This window comes from Amphibalanus amphitrite, unplaced genomic scaffold (genome assembly GCF_019059575.1).
Source record: "Amphibalanus amphitrite isolate SeventyFive unplaced genomic scaffold, NRLGWU_Aamphi_draft 001893F_arrow, whole genome shotgun sequence".
In the NCBI taxonomy this organism is placed as follows: Eukaryota; Metazoa; Arthropoda; class Thecostraca; order Balanomorpha; family Balanidae; genus Amphibalanus; species Amphibalanus amphitrite.
The window spans coordinates 42,128-59,050 of record NW_024883386.1 but is presented as its reverse complement, the minus strand read 5'-3'; the positions used below and the strand labels follow the sequence as shown (position 1 = coordinate 59,050).

Here is a 16,923-nt window from a genome sequence, read left to right as displayed (position 1 = left end):
TAAAACTGAGTGGCATCAGAGTTTGGTGGTCCTGAAATTGCACCAGTGTCCCAATCAATTTCTCTGTAATTAAAGTCTCCCATAACCAGGTAGTCTGTAGCACTAATTGTTTTCATTTTCTCTAGCAACTTCAGCAGTTCTTGATTATTTTCCCGATCACTGTTTGGTGGTCTGTAGCAGATGCCCACCACTATTGTGTTCCCAGGCCTTGTGTGAATTCTACACCATGCTGCTTCTTCAAAGTTTGAATTGTTCAAAATATCACACTCGCTGACCCTTAAATGATCTGCCACAAGAAGTAGAACACCTCCACCTTTACAACCATCAGGTCGGGACTTACTGGCTGCTACTTGATAGCCTTGAATGTGAATCTCATCCTTCTGCCACACTTCTGTCAGTCCTATAATGTCTGGCTTATGAATGTCCACCCTGTTCACAAACTCTTCCATCTTGTTTCCTAAGCTATTGACATTAGAGTAGAAGCATGACAAAACTTTGTTGAGAGTCACACTACTGTTCTCTTGGGACCACCTTGTTCTGAAAGATCCTGTGTGTCTCCTTGCCTTTTCTTTTGAGTTCGTCCCTCAGTTCTTTTTGCTTTGATCTTTCTTCTGGCGACAGATCCTTGGTGATGTACCTGTTCTTGAACCCTACATCTGTTAGTCTGAACCTCTTTTTGTACAGGTCCTCTAGTTGCTCTTTGTCTTTAAGTTTCACCAAAAGCAATCTCGGTTTGTCGGATGAAGTGTCTCTTCTGCCAAGACGGACCACGTCTAGCAAATCTATATGAGTGTCGTTGCCTCGCAGGGCCCTAGACATCTCTTGGATCCTTTCCTTGTCATATTCCTTCCTTACCTCTGTCTCGCTTGACTCTGACTCTGGCAGGTTGTGAATGATCAGGTTCATGTCCCTTTTCTCGTTGCTCGTTTGAACAGCTTTCTTTATCGTGTCCGAGCTCTGTAGGATAACCTTTTTCTGTTCGCTTAGTTTTTCTACTACTTTCTTCTCCATTTCATTTATTTTTTTCTCGATCCCTTTCTCTACAGTTTTCTCATCCTTGTCTTTGCCAATTGCTTCTATGACATTCTTTTCTACCTGCTCTACTCTAGAGATCACTTGTTGCAGTGAAACCGAGACCTTGAATTTCATTCTGCATGTTTCGCACACCCAGAAGAGGTCGTGTAGGTCGATGGCTTTAAAAGCCTCAACACTTAGGCCCTGACAGCTCGGGTGGAACCAGTCATTACAGCCTTCGCATTCTATAGAATCTTGTTTCTTCCCGATAGTTTTGCCACATGGTTTCCCAGTACTTCCTCTGCACTGGAATGCCTTACCTTTCTTTGATTTCTTTTTGCTTTGCACAGTCACAAACCCCTCCTCAGCACTTTCATTCCCGCCACTTTCATGTTCGCTTTCCTGGCCTTGAGACAATTGTGACGCAGGGGTCTCACGCGATGCAAGACCCTTTACCATTTTATGTCAGTTTCAAAAATGTTCTGACACTTGAAAACTTGTTCTGACACTTGAAATTTTCGTGTGCTGTCTTCATATTGCAATTTTCAGTGTTGCTTTCAATGCCAATCCAATTCCAACCCACCCCAACCCCGCAATCCTGAACAATCTCATGAGTCATCTGCTACCTGTTTTTTTTAAGCTTTCTGTAGTCATTTATTTGATCGCAATGGTACAAGCTCAATAAAAAGGTAACTTTTTCCTGTTTGCAGGTCAGTATAATTCTCAAAGATGGGCAAGGAGGTGAACAAGATTGATGATTTTGTGAAGCTAGAAAAGATCGGAGAAGGTGAGTGCCCGTATATCAGGATAGACCACTCTATCAGTAGGCGGAACTATGGTCAAGCGTACCCATTTTCGGGAACGCGTTTTCGTTCCCATGTTTGGGAACGATAAACCCAAATATGGGAACGCCATGTAGGCATTATTTAAAACAAGAAAAAGAACTGTTAAATGACGTCCAAAAAATATAAAACGATCGTGAACCGCCTGATAGTTGTCTCAATATTGTTGGGAAAGAGTTTGATATTGTAAGGCCCATCGTAGTTTCAAATCGTTCCCCTATTTCTAAAGCAGTCCATCACCCGGGCCGCGAGCCCAAATTTGGGAACGCTCTCGTACACTGGCGCTGCAAGCGTTCCTTATTATGGGAACGGCGTACCCAAAATTGGGAACGATTTCACCGACGCCTTTCAGGGGCTCTTTTCATTAACAAGCATCACGTCCAACGCCGCAAATTATTGTTAACGCAACAATCATCAGATGACCTTTCCGGCAAGACCGTTGCATGTTTCGCCCGGTCTTCTGCGCTTTTATTCCCGTCGATCTCGCAGCGGGCACGCCCCCCCTCTGCAGGATTACGTAATCCACAACGCTCAGCGATGTTCAACAAGGTCTTCCATACCTATATCCACCGTCCGCGCCGAGGGTGGAGACATGTCAAGCACCTGTCTGCTAATCACCGAGAGTTGACGAGCACAAGAAGTATCCAAAAATGGGAACGCTGAATATGTTACACCCTCAAAACACCTAGTCCCAATGAAAATCTAGTTTTTTCCTTTCTTAATGAGTGTAAGTGGCAAAAGGCCTGGTAGGATGGGCACGAGGTATGATCGAAATCAGCATAAAAATTATAAATAAGCCACACAGAGCGACCTATATCAGAGAAATTCCCCCCAAACGATCATGCTTAGAAACGCCGAAGACAAAAACCACGCTCATGACGCTGCTTATAAAACAACGCTAAACAGCTAGCATCCAAATAAAATATGTCTTTCAGGGCAGATAAAATACAGCTGAATGATTTTAAACCACTGAAACTGAGTTTACAACAGTAGTTCGGTAAAATCACTGACGTTCCACGCGGTCGATCGCCCCGACACCAAAAGTCAACAATATTACCTCGGGACTGTCCGCGTGTTCGCTTGCATATGTCAGCATCTGGTGTCGCTAGAATGAAATTTCATAACCAGGCGAAAATTATTATACTTGACCTCAAAATGTAAAAAATGCTTCATTTTCCTTAAAATTGCATGTTAAATGTCGTATAACCCATATTTCCACCATTCTGTCATTTTTAAAAAATCATTAAAAATATCATTCCACGGTCAATTTCCTTGTTCCACGGTCAGATTAAAGATAACTTTATGGAGATTTAGTAGATACTTAAATCAGCGTGCACTTTTTTGAGACGTGATGCACTTTTGAGTTTTAGTGGGCGAACGGCCGAAAAATTGCCTTCCGTTCTCATAAATGGGAACGCCCGTTCCCATATTTGGGAACTCCGTTCCCAAAAATGGGAACGTTCCTATATTTGGGTACTCATGACCATAGTTCCGCCTACTGCTATTGCTAGACTAGATCCACCTGGGGGCTGGGGGAGAGGAGGTGTTATAGTTGCATTGTTAACACTTGGCACTGTGTTGGAGCTGTCCCTTGCGAGGACGATGAAATGCCGAAGCTCTGCTGGACGTTTGGCTGTGTTGGTTCCCTCCTGCCTCTACTCTGCCTATCATTTCCTCCTTCTCTTTTCACTTCTCTCTCTCTCTCTCTCTCTCTCTCTCTCTCTCTCTCTCTCTCTCTCTCTCTCTCTCTCTCTCTCTCTCTCTCTCTCTCTCTCTCTCTCTCTCTCTCTCTTTCCCTTCCTCTCTCTCTCTCTCTTTTTCTGTCTCTCTCTCTCTTTCTGTCTCTCTCTCTCTCTTTTTCTCACGGCTCATGTTGTCACATAGCCCAGTTGTAGCTCAGTTGGTAGAGCGTTGAACTACCGGTGGTGGAAGCTCTGGTTTGAGTTGACTGCACTTGATATTTGAGACTCCTGACGGGGATGGTCTGCGGTTAGTGGGAGCATCTGCATCTGGTTGAAGTCAGTTGACTGGGACAGGCCTTGTCCGGTTTTGGTGGGCATTAGGCACATTAAACTCGGCCGTCGCTCACATCATTATCCTTCCGTTATCCTGACCCCATTATCCAGCAATCCTCCCGTTACCCGGCATTGCACGATCAAACTGTAAGGGTCGGGGTCTGTGCAACACGCTCTGCTTAGCATGGTCTCCAGCTCTGTCATTTCATCCATTCAACTTTTGACATAAAAAATAATAACTCCCTGTCCCACCCCCAGGCACCTATGGTGTGGTCTACAAAGCACAGCACAAGACCACCGGCAGCATTGTGGCCATGAAGAAGATTCGCCTGGAAACGGAGGAGGAAGGTGTGCCGAGCACTGCCATCCGGGAGATCTCGCTACTCAGGGAGCTGGTACACCCGAATATAGTCAGCCTGGAGGATGTGCTGATGCAGGTGAGCGTAGGGGGAGTGAGGGAAGGAGTTGAAGAGAAAAAACGTGGAGAGGGAGGGTGAGAGGCGAGGGGTATGCTGAGAGTGACAGCTGTTTCAGCAAAGCTTCTTAGACCAAAAAAAAAAACTTCCTCATTAGCCGAGGAGTCTGGCTTGTTGGTTTTGCTGCAGACCCAGCAAACATAGTGGATGGAGTGGGGATTCTTATGTAATACGAGAAATCTTATTATAATACATATAATTCTTATTATATTATTCTTATTTTAATATAGAGGTTCCCCTACGTTAACGTCCCCGGCGATTTATGAATTGGGTTACAATGGCTTAGTAATTAAAGGACGACAATTTATATTGGAATTTTTCACGCAAAGATCTCGAGTTTCAACTGTACAAATCCCTTGGTATACCTTACATCTTGTGTTTGAATATCTACCGCTTCTTACAGGAGAAGAAGCTGTACCTGGTGTTTGAGTTCCTATCGATGGACCTGAAGAAGTACATGGATACGCTCGGCAGCAAACAGATGGACAAGCAGCTGGTGAAGTCGTACACCTACCAGATCACGCAGGTATGGTATGGTAGTATGGGGTGGGGGTGGCAGTATGGATGCGCAGGGACAAACTAATGGACAAACAACTGGTCAAGTCGTACACCTACCAGATCACGCAGGTATGGTATGGTAATTGTAGTATGGGAGTGGCAGTGTGGGAGGGGCAGGGACAAACTAATAGACAAACAGCTGAAGTCGTACACCTACTAGATCACGCAGGTATGGTGGTGAAATCTCCTTTTAAATATTTTACGGCAGAGGACGGAAACCTCTTGCCCGTGGGGTTCGCCCGTGCTCGTCTGGTTTCGGGCCCGTGCCTAATTTATTGTCATCGACAAGATTATAACCAGATTCGCCAGTGATTTGCATGGTGTCTTCAATAGCGTATTTTTCATATGACGCAGTCGCATAAGGGTTCATCTATCACAGGTAAGAAGGCAGCCACTTCTACGTCGTGTTTCGTATAATGTCACGGGTTGTCTCCACTGACGTAACTTACATGTTTTATTGCGCAGCGTATCCTGTTTTGCCGCCAGCTTTGTTTTGCAACACTTACTGAATGTCTTCTGTTCCACTACTCCGCCTTTTACCGTCCGGCGTCTAGTTACTTCTGTCTAGCTTTAGTGTCGTATTTTATAGTGACTCACTATTAATGACGTCACCGTTTGCCTCCTCTGACGTAATACGCGTGTCCTCTGTCTTGCAGGGTATCCTCTTCTGCCACCAGCGTCGTATTCTTCATCGTGATCTGAAGCCGCAGAACCTGCTTATCGACCGTGATGGTGTCATTAAGATCGCTGATTTCGGTCTGGCGCGTGCCTTCGGTGTGCCCGTTAGGGTCTACACACACGAGGTGAGACCTTCGTAAAGCTAGTAAACGATCCCTGAGCGGACTATCAAAGCTTGCCTTATGAGGGAATTCAGATAAATTAGATGCAAAGCTGCAAAATTGAGCGTCAAATGTTCAGTGTCTGCTACTTTAACTCGGGTCGGAGTTTCTCTTTTAATTGTGGTTTACCGTTTATGTTTGTGTTGGTTTATATTCCTTTTACGGGGCATATGTCAGTGTTCTGTATATTAGGCCTACCACTGGGCACTGACCTGAGACAATGGAGTCTATTATCTATGTAGATCATCAAACTGTTAACTTACTCGATCTTCCCTAAATAGGGATGATACAAAAAGTTTAAAGGTAGTGTGCCACCTTTGAAAGATTTCTTATTTTATTTTTCCTAGGATAAGAAGCTTCTGTTTTTACCTAATATCGCAAAAAAATCAAAAAATGGGCCTGGAATAGTGCCTTTTTCGCCTAAAAGTTTATCGGTTTTTCGAGCGCGCGGCCCGACGCACCACCACCGCACCACAAAGTATGAGCAGAAGCCGCGCCCAAAGCCAGGGCCCCTATAACGTGAGGTAGCCGAGTCGGGGCAGCGTGCGCTGACCCAACCCGGGGCCGCAGCTTTGGGCGCGGTCTACCGCATCCCCGCGGGCAGCCCCGGGCTATCACATGGCACCGGGAGAACGCGCGGCCCCGGCTTGGGTCAGCGCACGCTGCCCCGACTCGGCTACCTCACGTTACCGGGGCCCTGGCTTTGGGCGCGGTCTACCGCACCACCTAACAGGCGTGTTCGAAACCGCAGGAGATGATGATGAACGGGTTTATCGAAACTTGATTGGATGAGCATATCGGTAATAGCGATTTCAGTGTGTGCATTTATTGTTCATAGTGGTGTGCAATGTGGTTGGGGTACGACCGACAACCCGTCGGGGCGAATTTCGCACTGGGGTGCTCAAAATTTGAAGAATTTAAGACGTTTCCATGAGTTTTGAAGGTAAATGGATAAGTTCTAAAAATCCGGTTCTCCTTATCTGGGCCATTAACTCCACACGGTCCAGGAAAGCTGGCACACTACCTTTAAGGAAAAAGATTCGTTCAATGCTTGCTTTAAAACCCATACCAATTACCTACTAACTCACTTCCCGTTTACATCGATAAAATTCCAATCCCTCCCTAGACTCGAACCCGCGCTCTGACCTTGACCCTTGTTTCTGTGTATCAGGTGGTGACGCTGTGGTACCGCGCTCCGGAGGTTCTGTTGGGCTCTCCGCGCTACTCCTGCCCCGTGGACATCTGGTCGATCGGTGAGGCGCTGTCTTTTATGAAGTACTCTATGGAAGGAGATGGTGGGCTGACAGGTGGTGGTCCGTTAGCGATGGACAAGGGTTTGGCTCCTTAGGGTACAGCGTGCTGTTGGACAGGTGTTACGTCGGGACTTGATATCCGTGATGGCCGGTCGCCCCCTCCCCCCCCCCCACACACACACAAAACAACTATCGTCATAAGAGGACGTTATAGTTTGTACTTCTTTTGATTGTGTTATTGGGAGGGCAGCCCATTCCACATCTGAGCGCACATGAAGATATGACGTGGAATTCGTAAAAAAAATTGTCGCACATGTCTGATATCCTCTCTCTGTGTCCCCCTTGTGACGTCATTTGTCGCACTGTTTCTCAGGCACCATCATGGCAGAGATGGTGAAGAAGCGGCCGCTGTTCCATGGCGATTCCGAGATCGACCAGCTCTTTAGGATATTCAGGTTAGACTTGTTTATGCTAGGACTTGTGCTTAACCCTATTAGTTGCAGACTCCTGGGGCCTCCTGACTACTCGCTAGCTTGTTAGTTAGCTTGTGTTTGGTAGTTGTCTTGGCTTGTGAGTTCAGAGATGTTCGGTGGGACTTATCACCGGTTAGTCGTCTGCTTAATGTCATGCTCAGCAATCAAGTGCTGGCTTAACATTCTAAAATTCCTATAAACAACAAAAAGTTTTATTGTTGAAATCGGTACTCTCTTCCTTCAACTTGCTGGTACCTCACCATACAACTCTCGCCCTTACAGTCTTGTGTTTGCCAATAAGGTCCACTACCCCACGTCTCACCACACAACTCTCGCCCTTATTAACCTACTCTGACCAATAAGGTCCACTACCCCACGTCTCACCACACAACTCTCGCCCTTATTAACCTACTCTGACCAATAAGGTCCACTACCCCACGTCTCACCACACTACTCTCGCCCTTACAGGACGCTGAAGACTCCCACTGAGGAGATCTGGCCAGGGGTCAGTGACCTGCCCGACTACAAGCCGAGCTTCCCCAACTGGACGGAGAACCAGCTGGCTGACAGCGTCAGCGGCATCTGCCCTGAGGGCCTGGACCTGCTGCAGGTGGGCGACGTGTTCAGGGACTCGTTAGGTATCATACAAGTGTTTGTTCGAGGACTTGTAGGGTATTTGCACTGAGTGTATGTTCAGGGACTCGTTGGTAGCGTCAAGGAATACTTGTTCAAGGAGTTATAGAGTAACTTCAATGATTGCTTGTCTAAGGACTGGTAGGTCTTATGCAATGACTGTATGTATGCTCAGAGGCTCAATCGTGACGCCAATTACTGCTTGTTCAAGGACTCGCAGGGTATTTTAAGATGAATGTGCTTGATGAAGGATGGTTATAGTGGTCGCAACTTAATTTAGGGGTGCATACTTTTTGATAGTCTCTACGTAATAAGTCTCTAGACTTCATGCGCCCTGAAGTCACAAAACATCATCAAGTACTGCATCTTCAAAGGCTCGTCGTATTTCGATCGATGAGCTAGAGATAGAGAAAAGGTGTTTTCGCCAAGGACCATAGCTTTAATAAACGCAATACAAATAAGATAATAACCAAAGGGAAAGTTATATTTCACGCATATCACAACAAACAATGCAGTCGATGAAGGTTTTTTTTAATTGCTTACTTTCGCCCAGTGGAAGCTTTGTAAATGTTAACTAACAACTTTGCCTGCTTGCGTAGTCGTATTTCGTCATTTTTTCGTAGTCGCATGACTTGCAGCATGAATCAAAATCAAGTTGATACAGATATGGATGGAAAAGTAACTCTTGCTGGGACCCTTTTGTTCACTACTAATATAATAACTTCACCAGTAATTTAATATCACCATCAATATAACGTAAAGTTGATGAAATTTTTGTTACATTTACTGGCCGCTTTATCATTGATGACTATGATAAATGCTTTGTTTTTGCTTGCTTCCTTTTTGTTCCTCCTTTGCTTCTTTTTCTTTTTGTAATATTGCATTTTGTTTACAGCAAACGCTCATCTACGACCCTGCTAAGCGCATCACCGCGCGTGCCATGCTGAAGCACCCGTACTTCTCCGATCTGGATAAGAGCTCGCTCCCGGCGGACAACTGTTGAGAGGCGGGAGAAAGACGAAAAGAAGAAAGAAGGGGTATGGGAAGGGTGGGGAGAATGAGAAAAGAAGGGATTGAGGAGTGATGTGGAGAGGGAAGAGACATAGAGGAAGACATGAACGAGAAAGATGGACTAGGATATTGATCTGCTTGAAAGATTCAGGCAGAAAGGACGTAGGATGGAGAAAGGGAAGAGCGGGAAGGAGACAAATAGAGTGCAGTGCCTTCGCGACTGGATTGAGCAGCGAAACAAGGACACAGGGACCAACTGACTGTCCGAAATCAATAGAGATTAAGAATGAATGCTGGAAGAGTGAAATTCTTTGTTGTCTCTTGGGTGATTCGTCCAGGAACGATCGCTCATTCATGTGCCGTGCTTTCTGCCTGTGTCGTCGTTCGGTGACGAAGGTCGCGGGTTCGAAACCCTGTATCGTCACAGTTTTCTTCCGTCTTCTGTGTACTGTACGTGTCTTATCTTCGTGAAGCGCTGAAGTGAGTGGCTCACTCCCATATATTTCGGTCGAGATGGATGTCTGTTGGAATGGAAACCACTTCAGAGGTGTATCCGCATCGAAAATAGCTGCTAAGCTAAGAATGAATGACACCCTCCTATTTCTGCGGGGATTGATGTGGTGAATGACACTATTTCTTGGTGTTTTTCGGTCGAGAAAACGCTCTAAGAATGAATGGCTCGCTTTCAGTTGTGTATTTCGGTCGAGAATGTCACATTTGGCGATCGGTTGTGCTCGAATGAACAAGTGTGTCAGGCGTGTGAGAATGATGAATGGTAGACGAATAATGCATGGAAAGAACATTTTTCGTTGCTAAAAATACAGTCAGATTGACTCATGTGATGTTTGAGACGGGTTGTGTGGAAGAAGGGGGAGTTCAGGGTAGATAATATATGTGACACTGCAGAAAGAGAGTGAGAGAGATACGACATGCGCCCATATTCTGGTTCTCGTTTCTACAAATTTGGTGTGTCTGGTATAAATTAGCTTTGGTCAGTACTGAATGAACTCGCATGTGATACCTGCATAATGTAATTAATCGTATTGCGCGTTCATGAGGCTATATTAACAAAAAGAAAAGAAAGCCGTGGCAGCATTCGTTCACACCAGCTAGTGTATCAGCATTGCTTCATATACCGAACTCATGAGAAAACAATGAACTATATTCCACGTTCTCACCAGGCGCTTGAATCTAGTAAACAGGGGCACAATAATCACAAATTTCCCATCGTCAGCTGTTCTCATCCCACCCGCCTCCCCAGTTTCCCATGCCTGGACTCGCCTCTGCGCCCCCTGGGTATGTCGCCTGGACGCGCCACTGCGCGCGGCGTCATCGGCAGTCGAGCGGGGCAGGTGGGGAGCGGTGGAGAGACCGTTTCTAACCGGTGTGTTTAGTGCAGTTCCGTTGGTGAAAACTCCACGATGGCAGGGAGAACGGGTGATAGAAATGCGATTTACGTGTTGAGTGTGGTGCTATTGATGCTGAAATTCGGTGAGTTTTATTTTGGAGTCTGGGATGTAGCTGTGGTGTTTGAAGGGTAATACTAGGCGTGGTTTCACTGGTTCTAATGTTAGCGCTTGTTTGAATGTTCAGTAACTATAATTTCGAACATATGCTGCTGTTTTTCCAAAACCTGCGTTGTAATGGTTAGATTTTCCGTTGTTTGTCTTTCGAATATCTCTTCGTATGAGTGTGCAATTGTGAGGAAAGCTTTGAGTTCAAGTTGTGTTTGTTTAATGTCTCTTGATCACGTCGTTTGCAGGTTTCCGGTCCGGCGGGATAACTTCGTATGTTTGTCCATTTCTCCGTATGTCTGTCTGTCTGTCTGTCTGTCTGTCTGTCTGTCACAACCTGTTTACCATGACTCAAATCTTAGCCACATCGCCAATATTATGGAAACTTCGGATGACGTCTGTGCTGTCGGTTAGATGATGGATGGTTTGCGTTTTGCGTTTTAGTCCGGTGGCTGCCGTAAATCCTCATCCATAGCCGATTTCTCTAATAGATTACAGAAGTTAGAAGACCTTGCTATATTCTCATGACTAGCGTCAACCATGTTCTTATAGTAGGGTGTGGATAGAACGGGATTTTACGTTCATATTCAAATTCCTCCGTTGACTGCCGGAGCCAGAAATGCGGTTTCGAGGTTGCGTTGGGGGGGGGGGGGATGCACGCTCTGAAAAGTTTCTCTGATTTCCAAAAGCTCAAGCTTTGCTTACTCACGGGCCTTAAACACGGCTCAAACATTTTCTATGAAAGCTGTTTAATATTTTGTATGCGAGAAAACGACAAAATGGTGTCAATTTAGGGTTTGTGAGAGGGTCGAATGCCGCAAGTGCTGCTGGTACCTATAGTGTCTGAACGTTTCGGTCGGGAAAATATCTCAATTGTCCATCGGAAGCTAGCACATGCGTGATTCGTACAGAGCACATCGTAAAAATATTAGCACGGTTCCGATTTCACACTGTGGTTTCCGCTAGCCGAACGTGTGACCAGCGATCCGTTAGCGACCTCGCTGATGAAGCCCGTTACTGTCACGCCTTGACTCCGGGCAGGGCAGATCTCGTAAGTCGTAGCTCCTGCCTCGTAATAGTCACAGTGTATATAAATAGTAATAGTAACTTAGAACTACAGACCGGAACGGCTCTTTCTTCACCGGAACGGAAATTTCAGTGCAATAAAATGAGTTCATGTGTACATAAATAATCGCCTCATCTTTGCAAACAACACCAAAATGGAAAAGCGGACAACCGATGAATTTTTTTTCGTACGTCGGGACAGAAGGAGGCTGGTGAACTGTAATAAATTTATCATGTATTACACCCATGGCTACATTATATGCCTACACACCCAGAGCAATGAGCATGATGTGCATACTGAGCATACATACTTCTTTTAGTTTTTTTTTTTAATGAATCTCGATGTTTTAGGAGGTGCTTTAGTGGAGACATCCTTGATGTTCCTTCCCATTAGTTCCTTCTATGCCTCCCTATTGATGATCTTCAAGGTGTGTAACGTTTATCGTTTTCGTCTGTTATCGCCTTTCCTCCCTTCAGCCATGTGGTCTAAATGTACCTATAGGGAAGCATCGTATGCTTTATGTCAGTCCCATTGCATGCACCTAACGATTATACATTTTCATGGTTTAATTAATGTGCGTCGTACATTGCCTACATTTTGTTCTTTTGTTTTCACATGTAACTATTTTCTAAATAGATACGAAAATGTCATTGTCAGTTCGTTGTGTTCAATTTGTTGCGTTCGTTCTGTATTTCCACGTTTATGCCGTCTTATTTTCAGTTTTTTTTTTTTTTACCGGTCGATTTACATGTTTTCCGTTTTATTTCCTATTACATTTTGTTCTTGACTTTGGTTTCGTCAATTAGCGCCCGGTCGCACGGCTGTACTAGAGTGTTGGCCTAGGCCTTGGGTCTGTATCGCTCGTTTCTTTTATGAATTATGTTCCGTTAATTTTTAGCACCTGGCTACACGGCTATAGTGTTATGTGTTACACTCTTTCCGTTTTTTTTTTTTTTACTTATGTTCCGTTATTTGTTCCAGGGACTTGCACGGTTGCAGTGTTTTCACTGTTTAGTATCTGTGAAACCCGTTCCGTTTTTACGTCTGTTTCGCTATTTGCATGCTTCTGCAGTCTTTTCAAAACGTTCCGTTATTGACTCGTGTTCCGTTATTTGTTTTAGCGCCTGTTTGCATGGCTATCGAGAGTTAGATTATGCATAGGTGTGACACTCGTTCTGTTTTTGACTTATGTTTCGTTTTTAGTTTCAGCGCCTGGCTGCACCGCTATTGTATTCCTGTGTCATTCGTTCCGTTTTTGACGTCTGTTTCGTTAGGTGCATGTTTCTGCGGTGTTTTCAAAACATTCCGTTTTTGACTTAGGTATGTTTCGTTATTTGCTTTAGCGTCTGGTTGCACGGCTATCTAGTGTGTTCCTTTTTGACTTATGTTCCGTTATTTTGTTATAGCGCCTGGCTGCACGGCTATCGAATGTTATGTCTGTGACAGCTCCTCACAAATCGGCTGTGCCGAGTTTCTCACCGATACGTCACTGCTGGAGCCCGAATCTTGCGATAATGTCTACGACGCCAAATATTGCGTCAAGATGACGCAAGTGTTCGAAGGTGGGTAACGAATAAATGCATGCGGCAGAACTCGAAGGGCTCCTGATAGACATGTTGTGCATTGTACTCACACTACGATGTCCTTGATTTTAACAAACTTTACCATTCCAGAATTTCCAAGCGTCCGTCTATGCTTCGCACGTGCAGCCTCCTGACGCCTACCGGTGACCGGTATGAACTAACCCTATCCGTTCTAACACCAGGTGGCAGCACTGTAACCAAAACCCTGTACTAACCCTTTCTTTTTCTGCGCAGCTGGTGGTGCCATTGACTGTTATCAATGTGATACATCACACGATTATTACTGTGGAGATAGATTTAACGCCGAAACTGCGGCCAATTTGGGGATTATTCCCCGGCCATGCGACGATCTCTATGATGCGGCGTACTGCATCAAGACGACTGGAATATTCGGAGGTAGAGAGTGTGTTTTCGGCTTGAGATTAGGCATGATTTATTTTGAACGGTTCCACATGTCGGAATTTTTTGTTTTTGCACCTTGCATTTCGTGTTTACGGTTGATTTTTGACGGGCTTTCGTTTCGTATACGTGCATGTAGTTCGTAATTAAATCTATGCTGCAAATTAAATGACATCGCTGCATGAGGCAACGTACGCAAAACCGCAAAATTATGTTGTTTATCAACGTTTCACAGATGTCCCACTCCGTTGCCACTGAGAGACGATTATAAACGGTCATAAACGGAACGATTATAAACGGAACATTATATACAAGGGGTCGCCTTCGTTTTTTAGGAAAGACTGAGTAGTTAGATGTGTCAGACTCAGTGCACTGTGCCTCCGAAAGATCTGTTTTGCCCTGAATTTGAAGTGATGGACTGCACGGAAACGTTTCCAATCGTTTTAGATAAGTTTTGATGTGGTCAATTTGCTAGATATGTATATGTTGCAGGCACTTTAGAAAATCAGTCATTTTGTAAAGTGCCTAGGCATTTTACAAAAAGACGGCTGTTTGAAAAATGACTGAACGCAACCAGGCTTTTTTTCAAAATGGCTAGCCATTTTACAAAATGACTAGGCATTTTGCAAAATGCCTGACCAGCATGGAACGTAGATCCCACTACAGATACTATGGCCGAAGTTTTTGGACGTCTTCCTATACCCTATAGGTACGTGTTCAGCCTGTAGCTGATCGATTTGAAGCTCTGTGATGACGACAATGCTGAGTAACGACCAGGTTGAGTTGCAGACTCGGCTGTAGCATAAAGCATTGTTTAGTTAACGCTGTAAAAACTCCCAAGTACATCAACGCCGTTCACGTTCTGCCTGAAATTAGACCTAACAAAACCAGCCGGAGACCGGCCCTAGTCAATAGGCAGGCCCGGTTGATGTACAATTACATGTAAACGAATGAGTGTAGTCTTTGTTTGATTGTGTCTTTGTTTGACAGCTTTGAGTACCTACTGGCATGGTCCCAGTTAAAAATATCAAGCTCCACATCGGGAGAATCATCAGGTCGCTTGGCGTAGGACGAGAGCGTTGGTTTCAGAAGACACTAACGCCTAAGTGTGTGGGATCGAATCCTCGCGACCTCTAATGGTTTTACATATACAGGCCGGCATAGGGCCAGTCGTTTGTTGACGCTCCAGATCGATCATTTTAAATCCAGCAGCGTCGCTGACGTGGGGGTTGGAAATGTCGCGGGCCTGCACTTCTCAAAATAGAGAGAAGTAGGTATGGACTTCCCACTGCTGGACTCCTCTGGTCATAATGCTGGACTCCTCGGTCCACATACACGCTACCAAAACGTATATAATTAGGTACTCGTATCTACAACACGCTGCTCAGTCATTTTGTAAAATGGCTAGGTATTTTGTAAAATGCCTAGGCATTTTGCAAAATGACTGGAGAGTTAGTCATTTTGTAAAATGCCTAGGCTTTTTGCAAAAAGCCTGGAAAATCAGGCATTTTGCAAAATGCCTAGGCATTTTACAAAATGACTGATTTTCTAAAGGGCCTGCACTGACCGGCCGGCCGGCCGCTCATACTCAGAAATTTCCGTTAATCTAAGGAAAGACTACGCTCGCTTCGCTCGCTCCGTAATTATGAGAAACACAACACTCATTTCGTCGTGCTAAAGTCACAATCCATTTATTTTTGTGTGCGTATGGTTTTATTTTCGTGTGACATTGCACGCTTGTTTTGGTGTCATCACGAACGACAACGACACGAAAATTACGAACAATGTCTCCTTGCAACACGCCACTGTTTCATTATCGATCGCTTACGCTCGTGTGTCAACGTACTAACTAATAAAATATATAGCATTATCGACTTCAGTATTGTAACTCAATAGTGAGTTCTCGAACCGTAGCTTACACCAAGAGTTTTTCCGCAAAAAAAGTCATCGTTTGTGGATAACTGTTGACTGTTGTATTTCACACACCTTCTTTCCCCCACAGGTCAACTGGGCACAAAGCGATTCTGTTCATCACGTGACTTCGGCAACTACTGTGAGTGGGTGAACCGTCCAGGAGATCCCAACACCTACCAAGCCTGCGTGTTAACTTGCTCAACAAATGCCTGCAACACCGCCTCGGGCAGTAGGGCAGCCACGCTTCTGGTCGCCATGGCAACGGCGCTCGGATTGGTCGGCTGGCTGCGAGCGGCGCGGTGATTGGTGCGTCGGTGGTGACCTGTCGTCGTGGGATGTGAAACGTGATTGTGTGAGTATTCGAGGCTAGTTTTGTGTGAGAATGGATGCTGGAGCGGATTTGGGAATTGAAGGCTTGTGTGAAATATGAAATTTGGCGAATGCTGCGAAAGAGATAACGAAATGAGTGTGAAAGAGCGTCATTTGTGAAGTGTAGTGAAGGTTAGGCAGAATGTCCCTGTGCAAAACTGTTTTGCACATACGTATATCGCACTTCACATGATCTGACTGAGGTGGTGTAAGGAACCTGTTTGTAGGTGTTTTGTACTGGCATGCGATTTTAAGTTATCACGACTGCCGCCTTCATCTAATGCTGCTTCAAGATCTGTGTCTTTATATAACGCTTTTTTTTCTAGCTACCGTTTGCGAACTGTCCTGGTTTGTTGAAGTATATCTTTCTGTTTCAACATCATTGTACATAGGTACCTATTGCTTTACTTTATAGCTGATTGCAATATCCACTTTTACGCCTTTTATTGGAGAACTCGCTGCAATATTTTGCGTTTTTCCGTGTATACGCCCGCTGTTGAAATGTACTACACATTCTACTGCTTAGCGTACTTCCACTTGGCCTCAGGCTGTCCGATTATTTTGCATAGTTCGCGTAGACTGCCGTGCCCATTACGCTTTCTACGATAGCCCCTCATGCTGAATCAGCGTAGCGTTTACTCGCGCTAGGGACCAATTAAGCGTGATTTCTTCAACACCGTAATATCCTGTATTCAACGCTCTGTTGTCATGGAAAATTGTTGTACGTATTCAAACACCCGTTGTCATGGAAATGGGTTGTGTGTGAAAACTCGTCGTATTGTCGGGTTCAGAAACATGCCGTCCCTTCAGCGCTGTGCGTATTTACGATTTTCGCGTTATTGGAGAGAAATTTGTTAAAATGTTTCATGTATTTGTAACGACAACCGTATCCGTCAAATGTAGAAAATATGTGAAATTAGCCAGTAAGACGTGGTAAAGGCACTCAATACATGCTGCCCGCCTA

At 45.0% G+C, this 16,923-nt stretch overlaps 1 protein-coding gene across 4 annotated transcripts in view; it reads left to right on the top strand.

Moving 5' to 3' along the window:
* LOC122375682 (cyclin-dependent kinase 1-like) overlaps nt 1–16,923 on the top strand; it is a 21,332-nt gene extending 4,409 nt beyond the window's left edge. For 3 of the 4 annotated variants that reach the window (XM_043355167.1, XM_043355165.1, XM_043355169.1), the window contains exons 2-10: nt 1,725–1,801; nt 4,130–4,308; nt 4,751–4,873; nt 5,562–5,708; nt 6,916–6,997; nt 7,371–7,452; nt 7,939–8,080; nt 8,999–10,605; nt 15,679–16,923. In XM_043355167.1, the coding sequence (XP_043211102.1) occupies nt 1,744–1,801; nt 4,130–4,308; nt 4,751–4,873; nt 5,562–5,708; nt 6,916–6,997; nt 7,371–7,452; nt 7,939–8,080; nt 8,999–9,106 (921 nt within the window). In that variant the 5' untranslated portion in view covers nt 1,725–1,743 and the 3' untranslated portion in view covers nt 9,107–10,605; nt 15,679–16,923. Of the gene's footprint in view, nt 1–1,417; nt 1,479–1,724; nt 1,802–4,129; nt 4,309–4,750; nt 4,874–5,561; nt 5,709–6,915; nt 6,998–7,370; nt 7,453–7,938; nt 8,081–8,998; nt 10,606–15,678 lie in introns of those variants that run through there. The other variant, XM_043355168.1, reaches the window with a different exon arrangement.